General features: G+C 35.1%; 3 protein-coding genes and 1 long non-coding RNA gene across 10 annotated transcripts; 3 read left to right on the top strand and 1 right to left on the bottom strand.

The window, feature by feature from the left end:
- The first annotated feature begins 374 nt into the window (after positions 1 to 374).
- On the top strand, positions 375 to 1,259 carry LOC111006491 (transcription repressor OFP13). Its single transcript, XM_022278464.2, has one exon. It carries the CDS (start codon positions 521 to 523, stop codon positions 1,166 to 1,168), a length of 648 nt encoding a protein of 215 aa, XP_022134156.1. The 5' UTR covers positions 375 to 520; the 3' UTR covers positions 1,169 to 1,259.
- A 2,037-nt stretch (positions 1,260 to 3,296) lies between these two features.
- LOC111006748 (protein SMAX1-LIKE 3) lies at positions 3,297 to 6,638 on the top strand. Its single transcript, XM_022278836.2, has 4 exons — positions 3,297 to 4,042; positions 4,168 to 4,913; positions 5,026 to 5,131; positions 5,416 to 6,638. Exons 1-4 carry the CDS (start codon positions 3,515 to 3,517, stop codon positions 6,379 to 6,381), a joined length of 2,346 nt encoding a protein of 781 aa, XP_022134528.1. The 5' UTR covers positions 3,297 to 3,514; the 3' UTR covers positions 6,382 to 6,638.
- A 3,933-nt stretch (positions 6,639 to 10,571) lies between these two features.
- Positions 10,572 to 14,324, top strand: LOC148212058 (uncharacterized). The gene is made up of 2 exons (XR_015790429.1): positions 10,572 to 12,166; positions 12,371 to 14,324. It is a non-coding gene; the product is annotated as an uncharacterized LOC148212058 (long non-coding RNA).
- Positions 14,203 to 21,791, bottom strand: LOC111006101 (core-2/I-branching beta-1,6-N-acetylglucosaminyltransferase family protein). 7 transcript variants are annotated; one of them, XR_015790423.1, is made up of 3 exons: positions 18,313 to 21,791; positions 15,034 to 15,143; positions 14,203 to 14,618 (listed from the first exon to the last, which is right to left on the bottom strand). XR_015790423.1 is itself a non-coding variant. In XM_088123256.1 (2 exons), exon 1 carries the CDS (start codon positions 19,418 to 19,420, stop codon positions 18,341 to 18,343), a length of 1,080 nt encoding a protein of 359 aa, XP_087979382.1. In that variant the 5' UTR covers positions 19,421 to 21,791; the 3' UTR covers positions 14,203 to 14,737; positions 18,313 to 18,340. The 7 variants fall into 7 exon arrangements, 3 of the variants coding, with proteins under 3 accessions (XP_087979382.1, XP_087979381.1, XP_087979383.1); XR_015790425.1 differs by having other exon boundaries at positions 15,073 to 15,143; XR_015790424.1 differs by having other exon boundaries at positions 15,034 to 15,119.
- Positions 21,792 to 22,172: the final 381 nt, after the last annotated feature.

Below are 22,172 nucleotides of genomic sequence, written 5' to 3'. Positions count from 1 at the left end.
AATATATTTTTAACGTCCATTAGAAAAATCATCTAGATTTATAGATTAAAATACGAGAATGACAAAAATGTGAAAGTACAAGAGTGAAAAGTAAAAATTACATAAACAAACATAATCGAGCATGCTGACTCAACTGCACTGTGTCAATTTAGCCAAATTTTATATAACAAATATATTTCTTCATTGTTTCGTCAATTTTGGACTAAAAAATATTAACGATATTCATGTATCTTCTACTGACCACCGTTAAAAAATTGACAACTAAAATAGATGTATACATAAAGAAAGAGAGAAGAAAATAAAGATAAATAGCATGATGATTTTTTAACATGGTGAGTAAAGAAGATAGTTATTCATGAATAAATACCTAAATATTATTTAAATAATACCGGAATTTTATTTATTTAATTTTTTTTATAAGAAGTATTTTTCATGTGCTACTATATATACTATATATAGAGCAGAGAAGGAAGCAGAGTTGGGAGTTGCAGAGGGAGGGTTTTCAATTTCCATAGAACAAATGGGGAAGAAGATGAAGTTTCTTCCTTCTTTTTTCAAGAGTAGAGAATCACCGGAGCGGCCATGGCAATGGCCGATATGCGGAAACTCCAGAACTCCTTCCTTCAGAGCCGCTGGCGATGAGATTTTCAAGACGGTAAACTCCGTCTTCTTCGACAATCTTCTTTCCGATCCGATCCAATTCCAAACGCCTGACTCTTGGTTTACGAATTCCTCGATCTTCGACTCCGACGACGAGTTCGAGGTTGTGGTGCGAGGCGCGAAATCAGAGAGGCTGATCTTCGAGCCTGGCGAGACGGATTCGATTTTGCAGAAATCGACGGACGGAGGAGATCACCGCGAGGCGATTCGATTCGAAGGAAGCGTGGTTCTGGCGATGGAATCAGAGGATCCGTACCTGGATTTCCGAAGATCCATGGAGGAGATGGTGGAGAGTCATGGAATTAGAGATTGGGAGTGTTTGGAAGCGCTGCTGAATTGGTACTTGAGAGTGAATCGGACCAAGAATCATGGATACATTTTAGGTGCTTTTGTCGATTTGCTGGTTGATCTCGGCGGCGACGGCGGCGGCGATGGCGCTTCTACGGATTCCACTTCCATTTTTTCCGATGAATTGGTCATTGAGACTTCTCCATCATCGATTGCGTAAATTAAACCTTGGTTATTGAAGCAGCGGCGGAATCGCGTCTGAAAGATGCGATTATTTTGTGAATATATAATAATATATATTTTTTGTTCCATTTGAAATTTATTTTTATTATTAGATCAAAAAAAGAAACAATAATAATAATTCCCATTAATCTATAGACAAAAACTTAAAATTATGAGTATTATCCGGTAATTATCCAATTATCCATAGTTTATAATGTAATATTAAACATTTATTTAAAATTTTACCATTATCACACCGTTCAACATGAACATCTATTTCAATAAAATAAAATAAAAAAAGAAAAAAAAAACATGAACACGATACAAGGGTTAAAAGTACTTGAAATTTTTACTTCTAGTCTACTACCAACATTTTACCATCTTTAAAGTTAAAATTTTGGGAAGATTACATTTGTCAAACTGAAAATAATAATAATAAATCACGGTGCTCTCAGTCTCAGCATTTTGGAGGTTCATGATCATCAACTAAGCCCAAAAAGAAACAGGGCTCAGGAAATTTGGGCTGAAGCCCAAAAATTATTTAAAAATGAGATCGGCCCATATGAAGGCTGGGCCCGTATATGTTGCAACGGACTATTTGGGCTGGACTGGAGATAGGGTTGAATCATTATGGGCTTCCGACGTTGGATCAGAAAAGTTGTTGCCTATATATAATATATAGATACCCTTTGCAGAAAGATGTATAGATACCTTTCCAATTATACCCTCATAAAAAAAAAAAAGGTAAAAAGATACATATAGATACCTTTCCAATTATATCCTCACAAAAAAAAAGTTAAATAAAATTGTTGGGTCTATTTAATTTTATAATTTTACAAAATCTTAATTTTGTCATTCACTTATTCTAATAAGTCACACTGACGAGCAATGATGTGATATAAAAGAATATGTCAACTAGATAAATATAAAGACAGATATACCAAAAGATTTATTGGGAGCAAAAGAATTCACTTATTCTAATAAGTCACACTGACGAGTGATGATGTGACATAAAAAAATATGTCAACTAGATAAATATAAAGGCAGATATACCAAAAGATTTATTTGGAGTAAAAGAATATATTTTTCATGATGAAAATATATTTGTTTAGGATGATGATTTAGTTGATCATCCTACTCTTTCCTTCTATCCAGTAACTAGGGGTTAAAATCTCTTTGATAGTTTATAGAAGTTAGTGTAAATTATGACAAGTCACTCATGATTTATAGAGCCTGTTATTGTACCAATGTCTATATTCCATCCTAAGAATAAAGTTGATCCATTATATTACTATGACTAGTTGAGCGTAGTGATTGCTGCCTTGTGTTTAAGGGCATATTGAAGCTTTCAATGTTTTGTATAAAAGTAAGTACCTCATTAGCATTATGCAACAACACGAAAAGAACTCGAAATACTAAAATACTCAAAGAAATAACTTTTGAAATCATTTCAATATGTTGTAAAAAACAAACCGATATATACAAATATAATTAAAGATGTAAGAGCTTCACAAATACATAATCTTGATTTATAAGAAAGATAGTTGTCAAAATCAACAGCCTCCAATTTGAAATCAAAGAAAAGAGAGCCTTAAAAGAATAAAGACAACTTTATGGGATGGATGAAAGAGTGAGAAGAATGTTTTGTTTCCATTCCATATGGATTGCCGATGTAAATGGTTTTTTTTTTTCTTTTTCTTTCACTTTTTCTTTTTCTTTTTCATTGATATTGTTGTGATCTATTTTGCAATCAATCCTAAAAAGGGCACAAAATGAAAATATTATTCCCATTTCTTTAAGAAGAAAAGAGAAAGAGGAGGCAAGCTCCACAGTTCCCAATCACTTCAAATGGACAGATAGTCCTACTTCTCTTTTCACTTTAAGCCCTTTATAAATTATAATTGCCAGAATTGCCCTCCCTCTCTCTCTCTTTTTCTTTTTTCAAACTTTTTCTTTTCTCTCATTTGTCTTTGATCTTATTCTTAACAAAAGTTTAAGCCTCCTACTTTTGATTATCCTCATACTTTGTTTTGTGAGAGAGAAAGTTTTGCATTATCACATGCAAACCACTTTTGTTTTTGTGTTTTTTTACCCTTCACCCCCACATCTTATTAAAGCCAACAATTTTCCCTCACTAACAAGAAAGGCACAAACATACTCTCCTATATTACTCAACAACCCTCTCTTCATCTTCATCCTTCAAATATAACCTCTTCTTTTTCTTATAACTGCTATATCTCTCGTGTCTTGCTTGTCTGTATAAGAGTACGAGTAGAAAAGAGAGAGAGGGAAACAAGTTCAAACCAAGGAGAGGAGAAGAGAGAAAGAGAGAAGATTTACGAAGATGAGAGCTGGAATTTGTACTATACAGCTCCAGGCTCTGAGCATTGAGGCTGAAGCCACGGTGAAGCAAGCGGTTGGCCTCGCACGGCGACGAGGCCACGCCCATGTCACCCCGCTCCATGTGGCTAGTGCCATGCTCGCTTCCTCCTCCGGCCTTCTTCGGAGAGCTTGCCTCCATTGCCACTCCCACCCTCTGCAATGCAAAGCTCTCGAGCTTTGCTTCAACGTCGCCCTCAACCGTCTCCCGACGTTGACGCCAAGCCCGCTTTTCGGGCCACAGTATCCAAACCCTTGCCTTTCCAACGCATTGGTTGCCGCCTTCAAGCGGGCCCAGGCGCACCAACGCCGCGGCTCGATTGAGAACCCGCAGCAGCAACAGCAACAACAGCCCATTCTAGCTTTGAAAATTGAGTTGGAGCAGCTCATCATCTCCATCTTAGATGACCCAAGCGTTAGCAGAGTGATGAGAGAAGCTGGTTTCTCAAGCACACAAGTCAAAAACAGGGTGGAGAAAGCTGTTTCCTTGGAGGTTTGTGAGACTTCATTTAATGCAATCAATTACACAATAATCAAAAAAGTATGTTTCCCAACCCACAATTATATTTCTCACAACAACAATCACTAACACATAATTTTCCCCCTTGTTCATTACAGGAGTGCAACAATGATAGACAATACTTTTATGACAAAAAGTGGAACTTCCTACCCACCAACACTCCATTAATCCACAAGCCTCACTTTCAAGATTCCAAATTAGAAACCACCAAATCCCCAAATCTTGGCCTTTTCAGCCATTTTGGACTCATGTCTCCCACCACAAAACTGTTTGACAATGTCCCCAATGAAGAAGATGTAACAAGTGTTCTTGAAGAGCTATCAAACAGAACCCAAAGAAGAAGCAGCAACACAGTGATTGTAGGGGAGAATTTAGGCACAGCTGAAGCTGTGGTTAGAGGAGTAATGGAGAAATTTGAAAAGGGAGATGTTCCAAAAGAGCTGAGACATGTGGAATTCCTAAGCCTTCCTCTGTTCTCCTTGAGGAGCCTCTCAAAGGAGGAGATTGAGCAGAAGCTTTTGGAGCTGAGATGCATAGTAAAAAGCAGCCTGGGCAAAAGGGTCATTTTCTATTTGGGAGATCTCAAATGGGTGTCTGAGTTTTGGTCAAATTATGGAGAGCAGAGGAGCCATTACAGCCCTGTGGAGCAGATAATAATGGAGATCAAGAGAATGTTATTCCATGGAAATGGTGAAATCTATGGAAGATTTTGGGTTCTGGGAATTGCAACTTTTCAGATTTATATGAGATGTAAAGCTGGCCATCCTTCTTTGGAGTCACTTTGGTCACTTCATCCTCTTACAGTTCCTGTGGGCAGCCTCAGTCTAAGTCTCAACTTTGAAAGGTAAAAAACTCAGACACAAACACACAAATTATTAATTACTTTTTACTGTTTTTCCATTGAATCTCACACCCTTTTTTTTTCTTTTCTTTTGTTTTAATCTCAACTATTTCAGCAAAGAATGTGATTTTCCGACCAATTCTGCCATGGGTTTCCCTTTATGTCTCCAACAGTACAAGGAGGATGCAAGAAAAAGTGCTGTAATTTCCAATAACCAACAGGTTTGTTTCTCAAAATCTACCATCTCAGCAGACAAAATGTTAAAATCTTTCAATTTTGCTAATTAATTAAAACCCGTTTGATCGCTATTTTGTTTTTAGTTTTGTCGTTGAAAAGTAAGCCTAAAACCACTATTTCTCGTCCTTTTATCGACTTTTATCCAAGCTAAATTTTGAAAACAAAAAGGAGTAGTTTCCAAAAACTTGTGAAAGACATGCTAAAACAAGCATAATTAGCATAATAATGGGGTTTAAAGTTTAATATTTGATGTGTTTCTCTTAAACAGGATGATCAGTGGCTAAGTTCAACACAAAAAGGAGTAAACTTTGTAGATAAATCTACAAACTTTTCTCCTCCTTCAGATTTCTGCCACCATTTTCTTAGCCCCAAACACAAACAGTCCCCAAAAGAGTACCAATTCTGGGCCACAGAAGAGAAAGAGGCAGAACAAAACGGTGTCGTTTCAAAGCCAGAACTCCTCTCAAACCCCAACTCAAGCCCCAACTCAGCCTCCTCAAGTGAAGTGGAAGAGGACAACTCAGGGGATCCCCAAAACCATCACTTGAAAGAATTCAATCCCCAAAACTTGAAGCTAATTTCTGAAGTACTTCTAAAAACAGTCCCAAATTGCCCAAAACACAAGGCCTCTGAAATCTCAGCCACAATCCTCCATTGCAGGTCACAGAGAAGCCAAAAGCAGCAGCAAAGTTGCAGCCTTTTGTTCATGGGCAATGAGCAGAAGCAAGAGGCCAAGGAGAGGACTGCAAGGGAATTGGCCAAGCTCTTCTTTGGGTCACAGACAAGGGTGATTTCCATTGGATTGAGCAGCTTCAAAGATGAGGAATTTGGGAAGAAGAGGGGGAGAAATGAAATGGGGTGCAGTTATTTGCAGAGATTTGCAGAGGCAGTGAATGAAAATCCCCATAGAGTGTTCTTGATGGAAGAATTTGAGCAAATTGATTACTGTTCCTTGAAGGGTCTGAAAGAGGCAATTGAAAAGGGGAGGGTGAGGCTTGCAGATGGAGAGCTTTGCCCTTTGAAAGATGCCATTGTCATCTTCAATGGAGAAAGGCAGATTGTAAAACAGGAACTGAAGAATGAAGAAGAAGAAGAAGAAGAAGAAGAAGAAAATGAAGAAGAAAACAGAGGATTTGTTTCACTGGATTTGAACATAGCCATTGTTGAAGATGGAAATGGGGACAGAATCAGATCAATTGTGGAATGTGTGGATGGGAAAATTTTATTTTCATAGTTAAACAGCTTTGATTTTTAGAGTTTTTCTTCTTCAATGGTGGGTGGGTGACACTTTTTTTTTTTGGGTGGGGGAAAAAATCTCTTGTTTGATAGGGAGGGATGGAGGGGTTGGGTGATAGTTTTTTTTTTGGGGGTTTTTTTTTCTTTTTCTTATGAGCACTTTTTGAGAATGGGAAATGTAGAATTTGGGAGTAGTTTAGTCGTAGGAATGTAAATGTGTAAATTAATGCATATCTCTGTTGGGGTTTTCAATTATATGTTAGCTTGATCCGGTTGGGTAATGTTTTTGCTTCTTGTTTCTATTTTTTCATTTTAAATGAAGAAAAATAAAATTGCATATCTCTAACACTCGTAGATTTAAGAATGATAAAATAATATTTTTATTTATGTTTTGGAACAAGTTGAGAATGAGAATAAGAAACAAAAAAATTGTTTTTGTTGTTTTCAAGATTTCTATACAATTTTGGGAATCTTTAAAAAATGAGAAGCAAGAAACATAAATAGTTTCTAAAATGCTTAGGTTTCTCAATAAAATTAGAAATGAGAAATAAAAACGAAAATGTTATCAAACGGGTTCTAATGACTTTCTTTATACCATTTTTCTTAGATGAGAAGGGTTTTTAACGGATTAATCTAAACATAGTTCAATTATTTAAGATATGTATCTCTGACTAAAAGATCGGAGATTCAAATCTTCATCTTCATATATTGTTGCACTAGAAAAAGAATTTTAATTGAAGTGCTTATGCCTCTGTTCGAAGACGATAATGAAAATTTAAACTAAATTATTCAAGAGAGATATAATAATTTTGTTGAACAAAAGAAATGATAATGTGTTATGATCCAAAGGCTTGAAGTGTTAGCATAATGGCGACGTGATTCCTTTTGCATGGGAAGCATGGCAATGGCAAGACAACAACAAAAAAGGGTAATGTTCTGTAAGAAACTCATTTTAATAAGCTGTTATTTTCTAACATAATCAAATCTCATTCACATGGGCAAAAAATAAAATAATAATAATAATAAAAAATAAATAATTGAAGACTAGTATCCTATTTTATAGTAACATGTCATTTAGATGAGTCATTTATCGTACATTGAAATATATACGACTCGAAATGTGACAAAATTACTTTCTCTCGCTACCTTAAATGTGGTGGGTTTTGTGCCAAAACGAGCATAGCTCAGCGGTAATTGACATATATCTCCAATCAAGAGGATGTGAGTTCGATTCTCACCCCAACCTATTGGATTTAGTCCGAGAATCTGGTGATAAAAAAATTTATTTGGGTGTTTTGAATTTTCTAATTATCTGTTATATTTCACTTTTATAATAGCCATTATTTTACTCCTAGCTTATATTTCATCAAGTTCCTTTTTTTTAGAGTACAAAGTATTTGATTTTCTCTTATTCTATTTTCTACTAATATAATTTTGTGCTCCTACTCACCTTGAGGATTTAGAAGTATTATAATAAGTTTGGTAATCAAGATTAATTAGATCATAATATTATCTAAATACCTTTCAATTAATTTCTAACACCATTTTTTCTTTGATTCCATTTTTCATTGTTATTTGGAGAAGTATTCAAATATTCTATCATGATGAAACCTTATCATAGAATAAATTTTCTAAGAAGCTTTTATCACATTCGGATTCTTAAAAAAAGTTAAATGAAAGAAGACAAAGAAATGACTATAATATATAATATATAATATATAGTATGTGATATTATTAACAACTAGGATATAGGATAAATCAAGTTAGGAGTAAGGAAATAAGAAATTTCATTGTAAATTTATTTTTTTAATATTAAAGAAGTTATAAAATATAATATTTTCTTTGTAGCCCATCTCTATATATCACTAAACTAACTGACTAGATTATTATAGTCTATTTATTTTAAATCATTAATTTACATAATCGATTATTGGTTTTGAAAAAAGAAATGTTGATATGCTATACAACAATGAAAATAATATTGCTTTGCTATGCTACAACAACGTCGTTTTTAGTTAGTGCTTAAAATGAGTCATCAAACGGCAGCGTCTTCGACTGCGACATAATTTTATTTCATTATAAATACTAAAAAATAAATACATACCTGTTAAGGATCCCACATTGATAGATATGGACTAATCCTCTCATTGCCAATTGGTTTTGAGATGAAACCCATGAATATTAATAATACCATATTTTGTTTATTTGCAATGTTTATGTATTTTGTCGCAGAACTTGGATGTAATCCTTTTACCTCCTCGCATCATATTTAAGACATTACATTTTCACACTACAATTTTTATGCAGTTATATAAATTAGAAGCGTCGTTGCTGTGCAAAACCGTCACAAGGGTTCATGTACAAGGAACAGTCAAACCCTTATGGGTTATATCCGAATACATAGAAAGGGATGTTTTTATGTGGAGCCCAAACTCATGGAATTATTAATCTTGTAGCAATTGAATAAAAAATAACAGGGATTTCACGCAAAAATCCAAAATTTGATATTTTATCTTCTCACCGAGGGTTAATAAAATATTTTCTATTACCACTTATACTAATTTTCGTCTCATAAAGTTAAATTTGTCGCATAATTATAGTCCTAATCTAAGAAGCAAGTTGGTACAAAAAATATTGAAAAGGAACACAAAAAGTTACTGTTGATCCCACTTTTTCCAAAATGGAAAAGGATGAAATTGAATTTCTTTATAATATAAATACATATCTATAATTTTGAAATCTCTCTCAACTTTGAAAAGTAATGGCGCGGATGATTAGGAATCTAAAAGTACAAAAAAGAAAAAAAAACATGAAAAAGAATTAAGAAGCATCCAAATCTTTATTTCATAAAGATATTCTTACTTTTACAATCACAAAAGGAATAATAAATGCTTATTATTATACCCTTAATTTCACTCTTTTATTTCAAATTTTTATAGAATGGATTAACCATTATTATTCATCAGCTCAATTAAATATATATATATATATATATATATATATAAAAACCTAAATTTTAAGGCTAGTTTGGTATTGTTTTTGGTTATTTATTTCCATTGAAAAAAAAAGATACATGTTTTGTAACTCTTTTCTTGTTTCTAGTCCTCTGTAATTTTAAATTTTAAAAAACTTTATTTTTTAATTAAATATTCAAAATTTTACATTTTATTTATTTTTAAATATTATAATAAAATAATACTTTTATTTATGTTTTGAAGAAAAAAACATAAACAAAAAACAAGAAACAAAAGCTTACATTTTAAAAAAATTAGAAATAATAAACAGGAATGTTATCAAACAAAACCTAATTCTATTTAGCCCGATCCAAAAAGTGAAAGCAAAAGAAAAAAGAATTGAGGTCTATAGTGACAATAGGGAGCGATATTGACTGATATCGTTTATTATTTAGGTTCAAATTAGGAGTTTTCTTTTTTCTTTTTTTTTCTTTTTGTAAAGATTAAGAAAAAAAAGGATGAGAAAGAAAAAAAAAAAGAGTTTGGGCTCTCAAAAATTGAGAAAGTTTGATTGTTTTGGAAGGTTAAAATATGCCTTCCTCTGCCAACAAGAAACCCAAACTAAAGCAATACATCAAAGTGAGAAAGTTCAATTAAAGAATTATAGAGTCAATAAAACATTGGGATGGCTTCTTCCTCATGCTATATATATTTTTATATCTATTAATTTATAAATAATATCAAAATAAAAACCATTATAAAGAGAAAAAAAAAAGTGTTCAAATTTGTCAAATAAAGACAGGACCTCGAGCTATGTTCCCATTAGAGAATAAAGGACAAAATTCTCTCTCTCTTCTCTTCTAGCCTTTAGTTCTAATTCCTAAATCTTTCTTAAAAGAATAATAGGGTCTTAATTACATTTATAAAATGCTGTTTGTGGTTAATTACTTACCTCATTAATTAGAAGTCAAACCCTACTTCTCAAAAAAGTTTTAGTGGGTAGATGAGAACAAAAAGGGAAAAAAATAAAATAGGAGTCATCAAAATGTCTTGTTGAGAGTTTGAAATTGGGACCCAAAAAGAAAAATGAAAAAACTATATATATAAATAATGTTACTCTTCAAAAATTATATAATTACATTGTCACATCAAAACTACACCTTGTAGCAAATAGAATGTCTTAAAAAAAGAAAAAAGAAAAAAATACATATAAATATATAAATAGCCAGAAAACTCAATATTTGACTATGGGTTGGACGTATATCTAAACTTAATTCAGTAAATAATAATTCCTGCTTGAAAAATAAATGGATAGTAAGTTGAATCCACTAGAGAGTTTTTTTTTCTTTTTCTTTTTTGAGTACAATATGTGGGAATGAGAGATCGTACATACCAATTACCACGAAACAATACCCACTTTTGATAAGAAAGAAGAGACAATGCGTAATAATCCCACCATATTTTAAGTAGTAATTTTTTATTGAACATTGATTCAGAGATTTTATTTTTTCGAAAGCATCGATTTTACCAATCACATGAGGTTATTGTATCCCATCTCTAAACTCACTAATAAACCAAACATTGATCATATAATAAAATCCATTCATGCACAAACAAAATTTACCATATGTATAATAATATGTGGTTTTTATTATCCCAAAGTCTAAAGTTCAAACTTAAAGATCTAAGTCAGTATGACCAAAATACCCCAACTGCCTCTTCGGAGCTCTTATACATTTACTTTTACAAATTATAAATATATGACGACAAACCAAATATGAGCTACAATATAATGAAGCTCGTTCATGCAAATCCTGAACATATACCATACAATAAATTCAAACTCTCTAGCTTTTAACTAAAAAGAACCAACCAACACACTGACCACACATAAATTCATTCATACAAAGAAATTTTATTAATTTACTTCTCTCAATCCCATGAATTACACAAACCTAAAGTTATTAATATGTCATAACCCATCTTATTTTCACGAACAGATTACAAACACCCACAAAGTCGTACAGACCAAGTACCGACAAGACAACATCGAAAGTCCAAAACTCATCCGTGAAAATCCCAGAGCATATGTTATACAACAAACCAGACATTCTAATGAACCACTCTAATAATACATCCAATCATAAGACAGTTGGTGGCATAAATTGACAGACAGTAAAACTCTGAAAATGGACACATGGGTAATCTTTAAAGGTAAAAAAATTAGTTTGATGGCAAACCCAAGGAATGGGACCATGAGTTGAAAGTTGGTTTAGGATGAGAGATGAAAAGAAACATATAGTAATGAAGGAATTAAAGCAAAATGGATATATTTGGGGGAGGAAAAATGATTGATTATTGGATTGGACATCGATCCCGAGGAGCAAAGGATTCTTTTGGAGAAATGATGATGGGATGGATCGATCGGATCCATGGGATCTTAAAATATACGATCTAGAAAACGATCATTGCAGAGTTTACAAAAAGAAAAAGGAAAGTAGGCATGAAGGAGAGTGTCTGGTTTCTATTCTTTTGAGGATGTCCTTAAAAGCATTCAAAATGCAAATAATTTCCAAAGGGGTGGTATTGCTTTTTTCTAGCTTTTCTCTGCAATTCTGTCTCACTGGAGAGGAAACCCATCTCATGCATCTCTGAAGAACTCTGCCAACTTAAAACAAACAATGGTGGGTTGGGTTCTAGAGAGAGAAACAGAAGAAAGATTATTAAAGGAGTGGCGATGGGAGAGAGAGAGAGCGAGAGAGAGAGAGAGAGAGAGAGACAAAGTTTCCACACAGCCTGAGCTTTTGCAGTGTCTTTAGGAGAAGAAAGGTAAAGCTAAATTGTGCAGCGTTTTTTATAAACGCCAGCCCCTCCAATTAAAGCACTTTCTTTTCTGCTTTATGAGTGTGAACTTTGCATGAAAGTAAGGGATTTCTTGGATCTCCCACCCCTTTCAATAATCACTGAATAATTAACCATCTTTCTCTCTCTCTCTCTCTCTCTCTCTCTCTCTCTCTCTCTCTCTCTCTACAGGATTTGAACACAGCTAGGCTAAGTTTTAAAGGCAAAGGAGGGGTAGAGAGAGAGAGAGAGGTGGGTTGGTTTAAAGGGGGAAAGGAAAGGAGGAGGAGACTGTGGAAGACCAGTCAAAAGAAGGATGAAGTATGAAAGTTAACAAGAATAAATTTACGAGTGATCCAATGCTACCATCATGTTGTTTTCAATCATTGTTTGGTCGCTATCTTTTATTCATCCCACTTTGTTTTCTTGCTTTCTTTCCCTTCCAAAAGAATAAATGAAATAAAGTAAAGTAAATATTACCTAACCAATCAACGGCAAAAGATTCTTGGGTACTCCCATTGTACCATTTATACTACTTCCATTAACATTTAGTTGAAAAAATGGCATCAGATTCTTCTCCAAGAGAGGCAGTAAAAAAATACAAAGAGGAAATGGTAAAAAAAGATACCTGATTCACCTGTTATTAGCATTTGGTAAATAATTGATTAGCTACTGAACGTGCAAATATATAGAAACATGATAATTCTGCACTGTTGACTAATAATTAATTGTCATGTAATAACAGTGAGGTAACAAATAACAAGACAGTCATAATAATGAACATTAATAGAGAAGTAAAGACAAAATGATACAGGCAAAAAAAAAAACGTGTCAACTAGTTTAGTTAGTGACAAACTATTACTAATAAATATTATATCTTCTTTAACTATATGTTATTTTAACAATATAAATACTACAAATGAGAAAAGAGGATTGAAATCTATAAACTCTAAGAGAAGACGCCGGTACCCCAGTCATTTAAACTATTCTCAGATCACTACCTAGAGACATGCTAAAAACCTAGACCTACCCGACTATAACTATTTTAAACTTTAGGTAGTGGAGTATGGATGATTTAATCCAAACCATATATACCTTTTTTTTTCCACTGAAGTTCAAAAATTGGAAGTTTCACATTCACATCTACGAGTTTCAACCATGAAATTGTTAAGGATTTGATGACTGCTGTCCCAATGGAGTTGCAATATCCTATAAAAGAGATTTATAAGAAGGATTTAAGAGTCAATACCAACTAATACGAAGGTGTACTCAGTCAATTATTTTGAACAAACAGAACAATTTTTTTATTCGAAGATCATTGTATTGAAGGAAGGTAGCAACAACCTTTATTGCCTTTGTTCTTTAAAGTTTGCTCTAGTGGCTTTTGTCTTCTCTTATATTGAAGATTCCACATCGTACAACTTCGACTTTCAACATCTATTGATCGATAGAGAAATTCCTGATATATCTTTTCTACTTTCTTTGTTGGATAAGTTTCATTGTCACGATAGGGTTATGATGGAAGCCCTCCCTTTTATGTTATCTTCATCCTCTTGTCCTCTCACCATTTCAATATGTTGTTGGGTTCACATTGGTGCGTGTTATGTATAAGAGTACTTGTCATAGAGAATGTCATCTAAAGTTTGAATGGTGCCTAATAGATCTCGTCATTCAATGATGAAGGTGTTGTTCCATCTGCTGCTGTTCTTGAGACAAGAAGAATTCTTCGGTGTGCAACTCGAGAAAAATGTGTACTTTTTAGAAGGCTTGAAAGCCCAAAGGGCAAGGTGTGGGCTATGACTAAGTTTTGTGACCCCCTAAGGTGTTGGCATCTATTTTTTACTCTCTACCTATCAGTCACAACAACTGAAACTGAAGCCCATTTTAGGTTGTCTCCTATATATGGGCTCCTTTGGAAGTGGGCTTTTGTTTTCCATGAATATTTTTCATTTTTCTTTCAAAAAGCAACCTACAAGACCCATAAAAATAGAACCATCATTCCAGTATGAATAACATCAACACCATATGGGAATTGGGAAGTATATTGAGCTTCTCTGGGTTGTTCCAGATGAAACCAACTAGAAATTGAAATTTTCATGTACATTACATAGAGAAAAATGAAAAAAAAAAAAAAAAAAAAAGGAAAGAGATGAACAAAAGCCAGTGATTCTTCACACTGCTTTTTCCTCTACCCTCAACTCCAGAATCACCAACACTCCCCCCTCCATTTACATTTTGAACGAGGAAAAAAAAAAAAAAGATGTACAATTATTCAACTGGAAAGCTATGAACTAACTATACAGAAAACACGGTACAAACTATAGAGTTATAAGAAGCTCACTTTCGGGTTGGGTTGTGGCCTTCTTTCCACGCTTCAACCATTTAAGGGTTTCCCCAAAGAAAAAAAATCTCCCCAGAATCAGAGGACAGCCTTCAGTCCCTGCCACCAGACACCACCGGTCAGCATCAAGAGAAGAAAAATTTGCCAACTTTAGTAGTCTCTGTCTCAGTTAATCGTTTCACATGGTAGTTCCATAAACTATGTTGATGTAAACTTACCTAACCAAGTAAAGTTACAGAACAGGTTGTTCAACATTCCAATTCACAGCAATAAATTCCACTTGAATCAATGGATGTTGTTTAGCAATCAAACACCATCACCCAATGCTTTCATGTTTTGTCAATAAAATTTAAAGACTAACATATGATCGTCCTTCATTTATACAATGATTTAAAACATCAAATAGTCTGTAAGATCAGCTAACAATGTATAACATACAGCTTGACAATAGACTAGCTCATTTCCCAACCACCTAAAGACTGTACTTGAGTACTTCATGGAGGATAAAACTAACCGTTTTTAACATAAATGGAAGTATGAAAGAGAGGACTACCAACAGATGTCCAAAGGCTCAAGAGTCCACTATCCACATGCTAGTCACTGGGCTTTGGTTAAAGAGGAACTCTATGTAAGAAGGAGAACAAGACGAGTAAATGCAAAAGTATTCGACAAAGAAAATGGGTCTCTTTCCAAATGAAAATTGCAGGAAAAGGAGAATCATCATCATCATCGTCGTATATATACACATATATATGTATATATAAAAGAAAAAAAAATGGTTCTAGAAGCCAAAAGACAAATTATGGAGGGAATCAGTGCAAATCCAGTGATCTTACCAGAATAAAAAGCAATATCTAATAGAAAATTTTAATGAGTTATTGCAACACAGGATAAAATGGGAGATGTTTTCCAAGGGCTCTGAATGTGGCTTTAATCACAACAAAGGTAATGCGCCCAACAAACTGGCAAGTGGCAACCACACACTTGATCATAACAAGTATCAAGCTAGAGAAAAGCACCACAGCCATTAGTCAGGAGGGGAAAGTTCTTGCTCGCCACCTAACAAGCTAAGACCTTCCATACTCAAGTCCTTCCCACAAACAAATCTTCATAATCTTTCCCAATTCAGGACTACTGGATGAGCGATTCCTGAACAACGAAAGGAAATAGATAGGGATCCCATTAGGGACCAACTGAATTAATTTTAATCTCCCACCCCTAGGGAAAAAAGGTTTAGATATTGTATTTGTACAAATTTAATTTCGGCCACCTGCTTTCAAATAAAGAAATTTCACACGTCTCTTCTTTGATCACCCTACTCGTGTTTTCATCTAGGTCTATGATATTTGTTTACGTAGTCACAATCCTTTGAGTGGGTTTTCTTTTGCTCCTGTTACTCTATCTTCTGTGGTTCTCTTAATCAGAAACTCTCTCTGTTTCCCTGAAGAAGGCAAGATTCACTGTTTGAAAACTCTTACCATGAAGGATTAATACTATTAGTTATACTTAAAATGGATTCTTCCATGTTGCCTCAGAGGTGTATTTCGTCCAAAAACACTTCAAAGAGTTGGGACTTTGTGCCTCGAATATGTAACTATCGGCAATAACCTGACTATTGGGATACTTTTTTGGAAACCTTTGGTGTGCTTTTGGCACATAACGGATTGTGTCGCTCAAAGTTAGAGGAGGTGTTGTTCCATCCGCCATTTAGGGACAAGGGTTGCCTTCTGGATGGTAGCTTTTCTTGCTATCTTGTGGAACATTTGGCTTGAGGGAAATATGATAATTGTTAGAAGGGTGGAGAATCTTTTGAGAGGTGTGGACTGCGACAAGGTTCAACACTTCCCTATGGGTGCTTGTGACCTAAGAGTTCTGCAACTATCTTTTGTCTCTTATCCTCAATAATCAGAATCCGTTTTTTCTATTTCCTTTACATGAACCAAATAAAACTCAAAAAGCTTTTTCAATCTAAAAACAAAGAGAAATAGTTTTAAAATATTAGTTAATTTTAAAAAACAGTTCTATAGACTCACTCAAAAAGCCATGTTTTTTTAAATAAATAATTCATCTTAATTTCAGTTGAGCAATTAGCTTAGCCTTTCACTATGTAGCATCAAGGTCAAGGATTTAAAGAAGAAAAAAGGAGGAAAAGAGGATAAATATATGCTTTAAGAATACGGAATCAAAGAAGTAGAGGACCAGAAGAGTAGGGTCACATGGGAATGAAAAGAAAAGGCAGCAATGGGGTCACATGAGATATGGGGAAAACCAAGAAAACATTAAGCAGGGGCAGCTCCCGTAAAAAAACCCAGCATTAAGCATAAACAGCAGCAGGTAGAATGTTTAAATATTAATATTCCTTGAAGCTATTCAAAAAGAGTCCACTTGAGGCTAAGGGGGTCGGGGCCTACCATTAATAATATAACATAACATGCGCCTGCCCTGCCCTGAAGTGCAATCCTGCAGACGCGGTTTGTTGGGTTTCGTGAGGCTGTTTTGGTTTGTTTATAAGAAAACGACAAAACGGTTCTTATATCCCACTCCTCTCACCTAACCCACTCCACTCAACCCCAGGATAGGAAAACTTTCACCGCTCAAGAAGTATAGATGCTATCTTCATTTATTATTTGTAAAAGAAAGTCCACTAACATTAAAAGAAAAATTAGTCGGACTAACATTAAAAGAAAAATTATAGCCCAACAGCCATCCAGATGGATTTTTAGATATGTCAAGTTCAAACCTTTTTGTAAGCTTAATATAAAAAATATTTAATGTCTCCCGCGTCCGGACTATCGGAAAGGCGCGGGTACCAGAAAAGCTCCGACGGCTAGTTATAAAAAAAAACACTAAAAGAAAATTTATGGAATAAACACAGGGAGTAAGCAAGCATTCACGTGGTACTAAAATTTTATAGGGTACTCACATCCATTTAGCAGAAAATTTCTGTAATACTTCTATTTATTGTCAATCATGTGACATTATTTTAAAATAAAATGGCCCAGTAGCACTATTTAAGAATGAGATAGAATCTAACAAAATTAAAAAATAATGTCTGAAGGAAAATTCCTTATGTGAGTTAAGCACTTAACCAGTCCAGTACCCATTCACTCAATAAAAATCTAAGAACTAGTCTGAGGATGCAATTAACATTTTTAAACCAAATACGTGGCTTTGATTTTTCGAGAATTTAGATCAATTTCCCGTTTCTTGTCAGTTTAGTCAAACTTTGTCCTTTTCTGTCCCATTTGTGGATTGAGGACAATCAATTTCATTCACACCTTTCCTTTTCTTAATCAATATTAAATAAAGATTATAATTGCATTTTCATCCTTCCACTTTTATATCTATTCTAATGCGACATTTATACTTCCTAATGCTCGAATATCTTTAATTAGTTTTCAAATTTTATATAAAATCGAAGGAATCTAATTAAAGCTAAAGCACGCAGGAGAGTACCCACAATCAACAATTTCTATGAAAGCAAACCAATCAACATCTTTTACCCAACCTACTTCATTCAATAGATTTAATTAGCTAATTGTATTTTAGGGTTTACTAAAAGGTTAGTAGTTCAATTCATCCTCCATTTTGACAAATTTAAGAAAAATGAAATCCCACGAAAAAATTTCAATTTTATATTTTGTGAATCCAGATCGACGATTTTTCCAGCTTTGATTTCTACCCTAATTTTTACCCAACCTAAAGATCAGACATAGTATATGAACCTAAAACAAAATTTGAGCTTAATAAAAAAGTAATAACGAAATTATAAGGAAGGATGAATAATGCTTACCCGTTGGAGAAAACAACAGGCAGACGCTTCAGTCCCGGAAAATGACGTCATCGGCGATTTGCATCAACGGCGTCAAGGATTCCGGCGAGAACTTCCTGGCAAATAAGTAAGAGTAGCTGGAATTCGATTGCCTCAACGTGTGTATGAGCGCCGGCGAGACCTCCTCCGGCGTGTACAAGTGTGGATGCCCGTCCCAACAACCCGTCCAATTAACCCTAGTCAGGGTGTAATGGCTGCAACCTTCCGGATCCGCCATGGACAGCAAAGTCGGGAAGTAATGCTCCTCGGGGTAACACGGTTCCTCGTCCAAGCACGGCAGCTTGAACTTCCTCCATAGTTTCCTTTCCTTCACCACCAGCACCGCGTGCTTCCGAGTCAAAATGAAGAACTGCGATCCCACTCTGAATCGCTCGAACGGCACTTCGGGGAGCATCGCGGTGGCGCCGCGGGCGACGTATCGCGCGTACAGATTCGGCTCGTCGGAGAGGATTTCGATGTAGCTTTTGTAGTTAGATTTCAAAGAGAAGGATCGGAGCGAAGTAATAGAATTTGTAAACAAGAAATTGTAGATGAAATCGAAGGAATGGATAGGGATACAGCGTTGGGAGACGAGGGCAAAGTAGAGGTTCAGAGGATCGTCGATGACCGCACGAGCGAGAAGCCTACGCGCGGCGGAGATGAGTGTCGGCGACGCACGCGCAGTCTTCCCGGCCCGAATGAATCGGCCTTCGAAGACACCGCCGGGAGGGTTGATTTCGACGGAGGGATCGGCGTGGATGTAGATGTTGAAGAGCAATCCATGGCCGCGGAAGAACCGTTCCCACAACGGGGCGAAGAATAGATCGGAGTTAGTGAGGAAGAGAAACGCAATCTTGGGCTTAGGGTTTCGAATAGTACCTAATCGCGAAACGGAAGAAATGCCGCCGCCGCCGCCACCGGCACCGCCACCACCGCCGGCATGGGATGACTGTAGAGTGGCTCTGTGGAAGAGAGCGATGTCCTGGAGATCGCCGAAGAAGGAGAATTGGGATTGCTTGAGAGGGAAGACGAAGAGAAGGCCAAAGGAAAGAAAAATTGCAAATGGAAGAACAAATGGGAACGAAACCATGGCCAGAAACAAACCCAACAACGCCAACGAACAGAGATTGAAACAGAGACAGATTTTGGGGTTTATTCTTTTTTGTGTTCTTCAGGGCTGAAACTGGATAATGAGATTTTTCTGAGATGGGTATGTTTGGGAAGTGGGAAAATGGACGAAATTGGTGTTTGGATGGTGGGGAAATGATGGAAAGTGAGGGAGAAAAGATGAGTGAGATGATTTTTCAGAGTGGAGGAGGAGTGAGAAGCAAGAAAGAAATTGCTAATCAAATATATCTCTGGTGGAGTGGAGTGTTCTATTAGTGGGCTTTCACTTTTGCTGCCCCTCAAATTTTATTACCATTTTATAATCGACTAAATTAAATTTTGGAAGATATTTTCGTGATACTTCCTTATTATTATTAATATCGACCTAATATCAATACTAATAACTTTTAATTTATTTGAAACTAGTGAAATATTTGTATTATTTTCAAATGTTTGTTACAGTCAAAGCGGTTCAACAGTAATTTCCTACCCAATCAATACAAAATTGCAAATATTATAATAAAATTTAGTCCCTCTTGGTAACAAAATGAAAGCATATCGTGGTAGATAAGACAGGTGATTATTATTTTAAAGGTGTACCTTCAATCTCCTTCACCTTACAAGTGTTGTAGGCTTAATTCACATCATCTGTCTGCACTGTGGTATTAAAAAATTGGCAAAATAAAAACTATAACTGATAAATTTTAGTTGGTAGATTTTAGAATAGGGAGTGATTAGGAAATTATTAGTATGCCAAAAAAATGATCGATTGGTCTATTGAATTAATTTTTAGTTTTAAAAATAGATAAAAATACAAGTCTATATAGAATACGAAAAAATTGGCTGCAGAATGGGAAATAGGAATCCCACTTACCTTATCACTTAGCAAATATATCCACGCGCTTACCATATTTAGTGCATCCAGAAAAAGACATTTATGGTCAGAAATATTAGCTGCTATAATTTAGAATTACCAAACCGTAAATTGTGTAATTACTTTAGACACAGCTTTGTCGTCGTCTTATAATTATTGTTTTGTAAGAACTTTGACAATACACGTGGATGAATCCACAGGTGTCAGAGGGTTCAAGGCCCAATATTACTAAATGGGCCAAGGAGGGTGAGCCCATGCGTTCAAACGCTCTACTTTTCTTGAGCAAAGTTCTTCTAACGAGATATCCATTCACTTTTCTCAAGTATGAATACGATCTCACAGGTCTACTGTCAAAGTCAGTGAAGAATCTTCTATCACTACGACCTAGATTGTTTGGAGCACATTTTCCCATCTTATCATTTATTGAAATATGAGTCAAACCCTTTTCAAACATAGGTAATATCTTGCATCTAACTTTTTACTATCTCCTTCGCTCTTCCAAACTGAGTAATGACTAGGGGTGTTCACGGGTTGGGTATGGTCAAGTTCAGGACATTTTTTGGACCAACTCGAAATTTCGAGTTGGACTGTTTCCCCACCCGATGGAATCGACTATACTAGCCAACCCAACCCAACCCTATATTTTTCAGGTTGGGTCGGTTCAGATCATCGGATTGCTCTACATTTTGTTCTTTCTTTTCAAATGAGGGTTTGGACGATGGAACGGGTAGCAGACGAGAAGGAACGACTAACAACAATAAACAGTAGCAGACTGAAGGATGCAAACGACGACAAATAGAGGCAAACAGATGCAAAGGGTCACAAACAGAGGTGAAGGGCTGCGAACAGAGGCAAATGGCTGAAAAATATGCCAACAGTGAACAGAGCAAACATATGCAAACGACTGTCAACAGATGCGAACAATAACCATGAACGGCAAGAAACGAGACTTGAGATGGTGAGATTGAGAGAGGTGGGATGATATTGTGAGATATGGGATGAGATTGAAAGGAAGATTGAGAGAAATGGGATGAGATTAAGAAAGAGATGAGAGATGGAGGTGAAGAGGCGACTTGAGAGGGAGATTGAGAGATGAGAGGCAAAGAGGTGGCTAGCAAAACCCTAGAAAACTTAATACATGCATATATACGATTAAATCCGATTCGGTTCGGGTTAAACTAATTTTTTTTTCTCCTAACCCAAGAACCGAACCAAACTGATTGGTTCTTAAAATCTTAAACCCAACCCGAACCAGACATTTACTTAACCCAACCCAACCCTCACGGTTTGGGTTGGGTTCTTCGGGTTACCGGATTATTTGAACACCCCTAGTAATGACTTAAGTTTCATAATACACTAAGCAGAGCACTTAGTGCAGAGTTCAATTTTGGAAATATCTTGCACGTAAAGAGTCTGCCACGTTAGCACAACTAGATTTCAAACATCAACCATTATTAATATTAGTACTAGTAGTACAACAACTACGAAGTAGATATTTTTATGATATATTAAGTTACAGTTACCTAATCTATTTGAGCAAGTTGGAATTTATCAACATTTAAAAGATGAATCATCCATTTACGTAAATAATTGCATATAGATGTATATACCAAAGATTAACCAAGAAGGTAGACATTAAAATCTAATGCAACTTAATACATTTTATCAATTTATTTTTTTACAATTAGTTTATTAAAAATATCTTAAAAGTTCCTCTTAGCGTTGTTGTATAATTAAAATCAATTTCTATTTTAACAACATATAATGGCTTCTTCTAAATAAATGTTTTGTATAAAATTTAGCTTAATAAAAATTAAATTATTTTACTAGTTTGCATCAAATATCTCTATAATATTTCTGC

Source organism: Momordica charantia (assembly GCF_013281855.1).
Source record: "Momordica charantia cultivar OHB3-1 chromosome 4 unlocalized genomic scaffold, Mcharantia_2.0 BLBB01000004.1, whole genome shotgun sequence".
In the NCBI taxonomy this organism is placed as follows: Eukaryota; Viridiplantae; Streptophyta; class Magnoliopsida; order Cucurbitales; family Cucurbitaceae; genus Momordica; species Momordica charantia.
This window is presented reverse-complemented; position numbering and strand designations above follow the sequence as displayed.